General features: G+C 34.4%; 1 protein-coding gene and 1 pseudogene across 1 annotated transcript; one reads left to right on the top strand and one right to left on the bottom strand.

The window, feature by feature from the left end:
- The first annotated feature begins 212 nt into the window (after nucleotides 1-212).
- LOC139841750 (F-box/kelch-repeat protein At3g23880-like) lies at nucleotides 213-1,514 on the top strand. The gene is made up of 2 exons (XM_071831954.1): nucleotides 213-758; nucleotides 876-1,514. Exons 1-2 carry the CDS (start codon nucleotides 213-215, stop codon nucleotides 1,512-1,514), a joined length of 1,185 nt encoding a protein of 394 aa, XP_071688055.1.
- A 559-nt stretch (nucleotides 1,515-2,073) lies between these two features.
- On the bottom strand, nucleotides 2,074-10,155 carry LOC139843742 (putative acyl-activating enzyme 19; annotated as a pseudogene).
- Nucleotides 10,156-11,088: the final 933 nt, after the last annotated feature.

Here is an 11,088-nt window from a genome sequence, read left to right as displayed (position 1 = left end):
TTTCTTACCTCACATTGAATTTACTTTGCGTGTTTGAGTTATTTTTTGTACAAATCAGAAGATATTGACTCGGTTCATTGCACCGCTAGCAAGAACTTTTACTTATATAAGCTCAAACTCACACCTTCTTTACATTCATCTTCTATACCAAATTTCAAATCCTTAGATAATTTTCTCTTTAAGTTCGCATTTCTTTCTTTCGAAACTGAAAAATGGAAGATTATCTCCCAAAAGAACTGCTCTCTGATATCCTATCAAAACTACCATCAAAAACAATTCTTCGTTGCAGATCTGTGTGCAAATCTTGGTTTTCATTGATATCAACTCGTGAATTCCAAATCTTTTATCTCGAAAAATACAACAAATCAAACCCCCGTTTGCTTATGCGTCGCTATGATTTGATGCACGACAGGGAAATGTACAGCGTGCATCATGACAGTCTAGCTTTGACTGTAGATCCAGATACTGTTATTGAATTTCCTTTCAATTGCACCCCTTGCCCCAGATACTATTTGAGGATAATTGGGAGTATCGATGGTGTTGTATGCCTTGGTCATAAAAAATGCGCATACAAAGAAGAAAAAATCATTCTGTGGAATCCATCAATTCGAATAAAACTACCTATATTTCCTCCTATGATGCGCATAAGACGTATGCTGAACTACTCTGTAGCTCTAGGATTTGGGTACGATAAGGTCACCGATGATTATAAGGTTGTCCGATTGGCTTACAATTATCACTATTCCCCTAGACCTCAGGCAAGTGTTGCTTTACATGTATATGATTCTTAAATTCTATATAATTTTAATATATTACGAATGAATTTATACTAATCTTTTAGAACCTATTACTAATTGTTTGAATTATGATTTCAGGTTGACATATATGGCGTGAAAACTGCCATTTGGAGGGCAATCCCATTTCCTTCTGATTTTCTTTGCATTTATTTCAAGGGGTCACCCGTGTATTTAAACGGTTGCGTGTACTGGATAATGTATCGTTGGGTGTCTCACGGTTGGCACATAATTACGCAATGTTCAATCATGAAATTTGATGCGAGTGCAGAAATGTTTGAAGAAATTCAATTGCCTGAACCTTTAGATGATGAATCCCCAATAAACTTAGAGCTTGAGTTATTTAATGAGCGGTTGATTGTGATAAAACCTATGCGTCTTCAGTTGCATTCGAGAGGAGCAAGTAAATATAACATGTGGGCTTTGAACAATTATGAGAACCAAAACTCTTGGGAAGAAATATGTAAAATATCTTATGGTAGAATAGATTTGGGCCGAGTTTTGAGAATTAGAGACAATGGGGAACTAATCATGGGGGCTAGATATGGAAAGACGAAGATACGTGATCGTAATGTGGGATATTATGATTCGGAATGCAGAGGGTTTATAATGGAGGACTCGATTTATATTGACAAATACCAAGAAAGTCTAGCTTTGTTGGATGTTGGGGATGATGTCCTTAGTGAGGATAGGAGGGGGGCTGAAGGATTAAACGAATGATTTGGTAGCAAGTGGTTGGCAAGATTAGATGCTACAAACCTTGTTCCGTGCTTGGTTGTGTCCGTGTGTAGTGTGTGTGTTCATTCTGTTTTAGTTTCATGTGTAATTGTGTTTTTTGAGTTATTGTTTGTTTTCGACTTTTCGTGTTCTATTCGTGTTCATGGTCGTGTCTGTCTTCTGTTTGTGTTGTGTGGATGTTTATGAGTTTGTGAACGTACTCGTTCTCTGAATGTATTTTGACTTAGCTTCTAAATTATGACGATTACATAAATCTATATAGTGGTAAGGTAAGTGGCAATCGCTTCTGGAGTTTTAATTACTTAATTGCATTGTGGTTGGTTCTAATATGAAGTCATTTTGAAATTTTTATAGCGTGGATTGGTTAGTAGTTGATCGTCATGTACAACCTTACCCCCTGAAAACAGAAAATATGAGGCATCTCCTTTTGTTATAATATAAACTTTTTTCTTACTAATGCAATACATGAGATTTTATGTATTCGAGTATTACTGGGGATAACTATTCAACCTTTTTGACAATAAAGATGAAATTCTCCCCTAGAAAGAAATCGAAATCAAAATCGACCTATTTATATATTTTCGCCCTACTTTTTAGAATACATCAGTTATACGATATATAAAAGGAAAATACAGAGAGACATAAGCCTAATCATTCAATATAAGACAAAATTGATCAAAAAACTCGAAAGACAAGTATTGAATATTCACCTGTTAAGAGCTTGGATATTTTATTGCAGTTCTTCCACTATATAATTCGATACTATCACACTTCTTCGAAAGATCCATCACTTGATACAATAATGAAAAATCGTGTTGGAAAATCCATGCTCTGAAACGAAACTTATATAGGTCAGTTTTGGCCCATTAATCACTAAATTCGATTATTTGGGTTATGTGCTCTTTAACAGGTGTACTCCAATGTTTATAAAATCCTAAACAATTATACCGAAATAATATTTTATTATAATAATATAGTTCATGCAATACATTATCATCACAAGAGGTCTCAAATTCAACCGTTCAAACCTCACTAGCAGCATATCTCAGAGAGGGTCGGAAACTGTCATGGGATAAACCATTAGGCTGCGTACATGTGAGTAAAATAGTCATCCTCCCCGGGTAGTTTGGACATGGAAAACCAGACCCATTTACCCACATGTAATACATTACTTATTTATAATTTCAGAAAAGGTAAAAACTTCCTTTCATGTCAAAGGGTCATGTCCCAACCCATAATAAGAAATACCCATTTTACCAATTACCAAACAAATTTAACTCACCTAATTTTCCTACCTCAATGCAAGATCATTGATTTTGGGCAACAAATGTTAACTGCAGCAATGATTGATGATGCAATTCTACAAGCTTCGAGTCAATGAACCAAACAAATTTCAGGTGGACGGAACCAGGGGCCACTTTTCATTAGTTTATATTTCATTCTTGATCCCAAGACGATGTACATAATCATCCCTACAACCAACAAAAATCCTGCCACCAATCATCACTGGGGAAGAGAAAATAGCTCCTTTAATGTCCAACCTACAAAGTTCCCGCACCACATATTTCTCTTCAACACACTCTAAGTTGATTCTGAGTAGAACTATAACTCCAGAACTGGTACAAACACATATTAGCCTGAACAAAAGTTGACAAAAATCAGTGTGAAAAGTAATGAAGGCGTTCACATAGTTATTCATATGAGCTTTAATTACCTGTCTGAAGTAACTGAATTATCAGATATAAACTGCAAGTTCTCATCTATATAAGCAGACGAACTAATTGGATCACCCAAATCGTGTTTCCAGAGTAAGTATCCATTCTCCTGCAGTTATTATCATTATTCAGATCACAAAATTGTCATCGATGCAGGTATAAAGTGTTAAAGCGATCAACAGAGGTCATTACCAAACCAAATGAATAGACACTGCCATCTCTGGAGCATATAACCACCTGTCAGATGAAACAAAACAAACAACTTTGAGCATTTAACTACAAACCTGAAATATATTAAATTGTATAATTGTTATAGAAAATATAAGAGTAAAACAGGCACACAAATGCTACCATCAATATCTGATATGTGAGTAACCATTTCAACTTCGAATGAATATAAGGGTGAAAATTAAATTCCACAGATAAACAGAATTATGTCCAATAATAAGAAAAGTTAACCTGGTTTTTTAGAACATGGGATACACATGGTCCAGCAAAAATTGGTCCTCCAGTTATTCCCTGGAATAAATTAAAAAATCCAGAGATAAGATCTAGTATAAGAGACATTTATAGGTATAAAAATTTAATTTCATATATAAATATAAATATGCATAATATGAAGATAGAGAATGAATCTTACACGCCAAAGGATGGACCCATTTGCATCAACAGCAACAATATGTCCATTCACCAAACAACAAATGACTGCCAAAAGCGTACAAGTAAATTCTTAAAGCTTTATATGTACACACACTACTCAATGGCATGCATAAACAAAAATGTTAGAAATTATAAGGTAAATTCCCAGTACTTGTGATTCAACATTATTATTTAACTGTAAATAGTATGACAAGATGCACCACTTCAACAAAAATGTATATTAATAAAATAAGGGTTTAGTGTTTCTGTAACTGTATATCAACATTATTACATTTGACGAGTTGAAAACTAATCAGGCAAAGTTTAAGTACTTTTATAACTCTCTTGGATGATGCAGATAAAAATTCAAATGTGAAGGGAAAAGTGCATATACCGTTTCCTCTAACATGATCAATAGAGAGAGAACCAAAAATTGGAGATCCCATGTCTTGCAGCCATAACACACTAAATGGTACCTCCTGTACAAATTTAGACAGATAAGCTTTGTAAATTGACATAAACATTGATAGCAAAATCAAATTTAATATTGCACTGTACCATTAACGATAATGCGGTCATACTACCATTGGTGGATGCAAAGTAAAGCCTTTCATCATCCTATATAATTGAACAACATAATAATGGTTTATGAGTGCTCATAAGTAACTGAATATGCGAGAACAATTGTGATTGTGATCTAACAGACAATATGATGAATTACATCAGGTAATTACGTAAACTCACTTCATTTATAACAGGTGACCCATATATACTCCCATCACAATTTAGCTTGTAGACACAACAGTAACGTCGATAATCAAGGGCGTAGAGATTATGATCATAAGATCCACACCTGTATATCAGTATATTGTAAAACATAACTAGTTTATAAAGTTAGTAGGGATATTTATACATTATCAAATCAATGCATTACATATGAAATAGTAAACGTTCGTGAAAAAGGTGAACATTACCATACTAAATGTCTTTGTTTGTCGACCAATGGCTGTGCCTTTACTTCGCCACCTGTCTGGTAAGTCCAGCTGATGATTCCATTCAAGGAATTCAGAAAATATATGTTTCCTTTGTAGCACCCAAAATACTACCTAGAACATAACACATGTTGCCAAAATACATACATTACATATTGAATAATATATAGATATACATAATGATTTGATAACTATAAGTCAACCTCAGAAAAATCACCCAATATTGCAGCTGAGCACTCAACTCTTCCTTCTAATTGTACCTCCCACTGAACAAAACCACTGTGCAGTTCATGTGATGGAGAATTAACAAATCAGATGATCTGCAACTTTTGAATAATGAAACAAATTTATCCAGTTAAAATAGACACTTGCCTTGATGCTTTTATGCAGATAAATTTGTGTGAATGAGATCCAATGTACACAAAAATGTCATTTTCTCTTGCAACAACTAGTGGCGACGCATCAACACAAGACTCCATATGAACTTTCCATAGTTCTCTTATAGAAGCTTTTTCTTCAAGAAACCATGTTGCTTGAAATGATCTACTCATGATATGTTTCTCTCCAAACATTACTTTGTTACAACGACTAATTGCAAACGAAGTGTTATCAACATTCAAATCACCATCTAATTTATAAACCTTGTGAGGATGATACTCATCATCACCAAGTTTACTGGATAACCTACCACGTGGCTTATTAGATTTTAGATCAGTATCTTTAGGTTCAGCAAGAACTTGTGGGCCCGTTGCCAACACCTCCATATCTAATATAGTGTCATCACCTAATTTATGATTCAAAAGAGACATCGCCAGCTTCAATGGAGTAGAAAAAGTATACAACATTTTCATATTGATTCCTAATTTATAACAAGTGTGTGCTGCTGAGACTGAATCACCACCAATTACGAAAAAATCATCGGTGTCAGCAATCTCTTTAGTCCCCAAGGCATCACAAAAGGCCTGCATCATCAACTATGAATGTCAACTGTTCTAACCAAAAGATTAAACACTACAATAGTGCTATGAACATGAGCATTAAGGTGACCTAAAGTTCCATCAGTTATTAGAAAGTTATCTAGCACTAATTGATCCTTCATTACACAAATGTATACAAGCAATATAAACATATAATGTGAAACCTCTTTTATTGTTTGCAAGAGATGGCTGTCAGGAACTTTCTCGTTTTCACTGGAAATTTCTGACATAGTACACCTTAAACTGGCCAATAACTTGTAATCAACCTTCCCAGATGAAGACAATGGTAATGAATCAACGAAGAAGAACCGACTAGAAATCATAGCCAATGGAAGTTTATCAACCAACCAACCTCGAAGAGACCAACTAACACTTTTAACAGAATCGTACCCTATTTTTGTAACTATATATGCTTCGAGATATGAAATTTCTCCTTCGTCATTATTCAATATCACAGCAGCATCACCCACATATTCATGTTCTCTTATAGTATTTTCAATTTCCTCCAATGCAATTCGGTTGCCATTCACTTTTACAGTACGATCATTTCTTCCTACAAAAACCAAGTCATCACTTGGAAGTTTTTTAGCAAAATCACCAGTTTTAAAGTAAATTTTACTTTCTTTCTCATCATCAGAACAGCAAAACGAATATTCTGGAAGCATGTTTACAGATTTGAGATGCGTAATTTCATGATTAAAGTATCCTATCGCAGTACAAGATCCAGAAACGTATAACTCTCCATTGTTAGGTGCATCTTCTCCAACAAGCACCACCTCACAGTTAGGAATAGGTATTCCTATTGGAACAGTGCTGAGTGACTGTGTCTTTAAGATTGATGTTAATCTTTTGCAGTCAAAATATGTACAATCACCTGAAACCTTGGATTAAGTTAAAATTACATTAGAGGGTATAACAAGTGAATATACACAACAAAAAATATCTATTGAGTAATTTTTGTAAGTAAGACAGAATCTTCTGCTCACCTCGGTACTACCATATAAATTTAAAATGGAAGTATCAGGTAGTAACTTTGTAAGAGAATTCCATAAGGATATATGCAAAATTTCTCCACTTAGTACTAACAATTTTAAAGATCTCTGAATCGATGTAATATTTGAACTTTGAAAAGTTGGAAGAAGCATCCTCATTAGTGATGGTACAGCAACAAGCCTATTGATAGAGTAGTCCTGCCAGTTATATCAGATCGATGACATTCAGTAAAATACCAGCTTCTTAAAGGACAACGCGCGGTCTAAAACAATATAAACTACAACAAATGGCCTCCAACAGAATATATCTACTCACATCATGATAACACATAAAGCACAAGACTTCAGGTATAATTAAAATTCTAAATTTAGTCCTTGAGAAGATGAGTCCCTATTAGAATACTTTAAGTAACCAATTAGCCTAATAGTTATTTGATTAACTCTTAGCCATGTCTCACTATTCATGTTTACTAAGTACATGAACATTTCTAAACATATAACTGGAAAACGAAAACATTTTGTGGCATGTAAACTTTATCTTGGAGTCTGACTGTCTGCTACACCATTGCATGAGGACTTCAATTTGATGATTTGAGATTTCCAACATGCCGAATATAAGATTGGCACCGAATTTTAGCATGAAAAGGTGACAAATTTTAAAATGTCAATGTGACGAATTATAAAATACCAAAGTAAACAATGTGAGAATTTTAAAGTTTACCAATGAGCGAATATAAGTACGTCAACATGAAGAATATAAGGATATGCTAACATGGTGAATATATAACAATATCCCAGCAGGGAAAATATAGGAATAAAGAATACTATGTAAATGTCTACAAGGCACAATTATATTATATTTGTATATAACAAACAATAAGCAGATATGACTATGATGTACGTATGATCAGAGTCGTCATTACAATATGATAGAATGTGTTATGTAAGGAAGGTAGCCACTAGTGGCATCCTCTTATCAGGTGATCACGATTTGGTCGTTTCAATTTGGCTACAACTACTGCTTTTGACCAAAGGGTCTTTGGCATAGCGATTTTCTCGTTTCAATTTATTGTGTCGTCGTAAATATATTTAGTATGAGTTAGATGTAGGTTTGCCTTAAAAAACGTGCTGCTACTTTATGTTAACATACCTGTAAATACTCAGATATCGAAAGTATATTTTCTTTCAGCACACGGAAAGAAGGAATAACCAAAGTACAACTGGTAAGTAGAGCTCCAAGAATTTCTTGCAAATGATCAATGAACCCCACAGAGGTTTTAAATAGCAAAGTTTCCTCACCATGTAAAGGATACATGTCTTGCATCCATAAGAAGCGGTTCAGAAGACCTGAATAAAATGCAAATCTCACATAAAATGAGAACTTAAAAAGTAAATGATTAGATAAGAACAAGTACTAAATTTAGTCCCAGTCTTGTAACAAATAACAAAAACAATAAATTTAATGACATAAGCATCCATTTAATAGATTACTGTATTACATTTTTAACACCCAATTGCATCATGAAGATTTATATGTATTCCTCACCTTGTTCTGTACCACAAACACTTTTAGGTTTTCCAGTTGATCCAGAGGTATACATCAAGTAACTGAATGGTCTTACAGCACATGACTGAGGCAAAGAATGGGAAGCAAAGTATTTGTTAAGAATAGTTTTCATGGATACAACTAGAACGGGACAGCAAGCACTGTCAGCGAGCCAATTAAAATCATGGATCTGGTGACTTCCATTAAGCAGATTAGAACCACATAGAATAAGGCTGGCTGTTGAAGAAGAAACAACAGATAACACTCTATCTTTTGGCCATGAAGGGTCTAGTGGCAAAAAAGCCTCCCCGCATCTCATTACAGAAAGAACGGATATAATATACTCTACAGAAGGAACCATGTATATCCCCACGATCCGTGGGGTATTCGCAGACTGATCTATAGGGCGAAGGCCTGAAAAAAAAAATAGAATTTGGTAAGGATCACATGAACAGCTACCAAAATAAATTAATGTGTTTCAACAAAGTTCATACATATGTTCTGGCTATCAGGAACCAGCTTGTCAGATCATAAAATATTGTGTCCACAGTACACGGATATAATTTTATACTTACAGCACAGGGGAAGAACAGACGGGGTTGTCTAAGTCTATCAAACTAAATGGTTCCCTGATATTTTCAAGTCAAGCATTGTAATATAGTTCTTATAGGAGTAACATGTAGTTGAATCTTCCTGGTTACGAGTCTAGATTGTTAGTTTTATTTCATTTCAAACTTGTTTGGATTGTCTTATAACTTATCTTACTGGTCATTTGTAACTTTTTTTTCTACTCGAAATATATTTCCTTCATTTGTTTCACTAGATGACTTAAATAGATTGTTAGTACTAGATGACTTAAACCTATCTCAACATATAACTTCAATGATGTCAAATTTCAAACCTCACTTGTTCAACATCAAAACAAAACAAAATAAATACTAATACTTTAATTTTTATAATAATTCATAAAAAATAGCATCAAACATATGTAAGTCAACTATACGAAAACTACAATAATATTTCCTTAAATGTTTATCAATTTGTAACTCAGCAACTTAACTTAATTACAATGAGTAACTTAAATACTGTTTAACTGCTAGACTTTGATTCATACTTTAATATTTCACATCAAGTTTGACGTTATTATTATTCATATCAATGATAAGTACTCAACCAAATTTATACTGAAATTATTTACTATTTCATATGTCAATCAATCTATAACTCATTAACTTACTTAAACCTAATTTGACAGATAACTTTATTACAGTTGACTGCTAATCTCACTTATTAATAGAATAGCAAAACGCTACATATAATGCTTTTTACTTATAACGTAAAATGACATCAAACATAAGTAACTCAAATAAAATAAATTAAAATAAAAGAACTATAACTATTAACTATGCATATAATATAATATAAAAATGGATAATTATTATATACCTAAAGAAGGTAGAATAACGGCAGGATCAACGCCACCGTCAATAATGAACCGGAGATGAGAGCTAAGGGAATCAACGGCTTCTAGAAGCTCCGAATATGTGAAGCTTACGTCATCTGCGTACACAGGAGGATGTTGAAGAGACGGTGACGTGGCGGATCTGGTAGTATTGCTGTCACGGTGACGCAGAGAAGAATGAATGACTGCGATTTTGTTAGGGTTTTTTGTTGCTGATTTGTGAAATTCGTGTGAAATACAGCAGCTGCTTAGTGAACAGAGGTTTTTCTGCTTCATTTTTCTTTTCTGTGTTCCTAGAGAAGCCCGCGAAGAAAGAAAGAAAGAAAGAAAGAAAGAATGGAATTTGGGGGTTATATTTTGGGAGATGATAATGAGATTCATACGCACCAATTTACTTTTTCCAAATCTATTCTACATAATCTATTCTACATTATTTTATTTTAGGATGTCTTAAATTAATTGTCCCGATTCTTTTTCAACCAATCAAAAGAGGTTATTCTGGAGAGTGAACATATATCACTAGTGGCTTCACGGTCAGGCCCCAGCTCCTGCGCTCCACACTCATACGAATCCCTCGAGGATGAAAACCTTCTACCTTCCACAAGGAAATTCGTAAGCCATATCCATACATGGCATCGTAAGTCTCATAAGGCGGTAAGTAAGCCCTACCTGGAATTGGTCGTTAACCACCCTCCCGAGATCCCCATCTCCGATGGGGTTATTCACGGTATTCGGTCCGGAGAATGAACAATCAATACCTTTCTAGGCCCAACACCCCATTTTTTTGCGCTCAAGACTATAACCGGGAACCAATCCAGACTGGTTAACGGAAATATGCTTGGTCAAATGGCGCCATCCGCTACAGACGAAAGATTTCCGAAGTCAAACGTTCGTATAACTCCACACCCAAAGACGGTAAATATGTTATACAAATGCTGCACGCAATCAAAAAATTCACGTTGAGAAATCCCAGGGAACAATTAAAAACATAATACTTCAGTTATCTTTATTATTCATAAAAATAAAATAACACTCGTACAGTAAATGATTTACTTGTGTAAGAGATATAGCCATTCCTTATATAATTTATCTTGTAGATATAGATCATCCACATATCAGATCCAGGCGAATAAAATATCTAACGACCCGTCCTAATCCATCTGGACGAATACATTACATTTGGTTACATCGCGAGGTACTTGACCTCTATATGATACATTTTACAAACATTGC

This window comes from Rutidosis leptorrhynchoides, chromosome 4, assembly GCF_046630445.1.
Source record: "Rutidosis leptorrhynchoides isolate AG116_Rl617_1_P2 chromosome 4, CSIRO_AGI_Rlap_v1, whole genome shotgun sequence".
In the NCBI taxonomy this organism is placed as follows: Eukaryota; Viridiplantae; Streptophyta; class Magnoliopsida; order Asterales; family Asteraceae; genus Rutidosis; species Rutidosis leptorrhynchoides.
Note: the sequence above shows the minus strand (reverse complement) of the source record. Positions and strands in the feature narration are given on the sequence as shown.

Excerpts from the sequence above, each read along its gene's own strand:
- LOC139841750 (XM_071831954.1), top strand. The coding sequence starts at position 213 with ATGGAAGATTATCTCCCAAAAGAACTGCTCTCTGATATCCTATCAAAA. Across the intron at positions 759-875 it reads ACTATTCCCCTAGACCTCAG|GTTGACATATATGGCGTGAA; the intron begins GCAAGTGTTGCT and ends TTATGATTTCAG.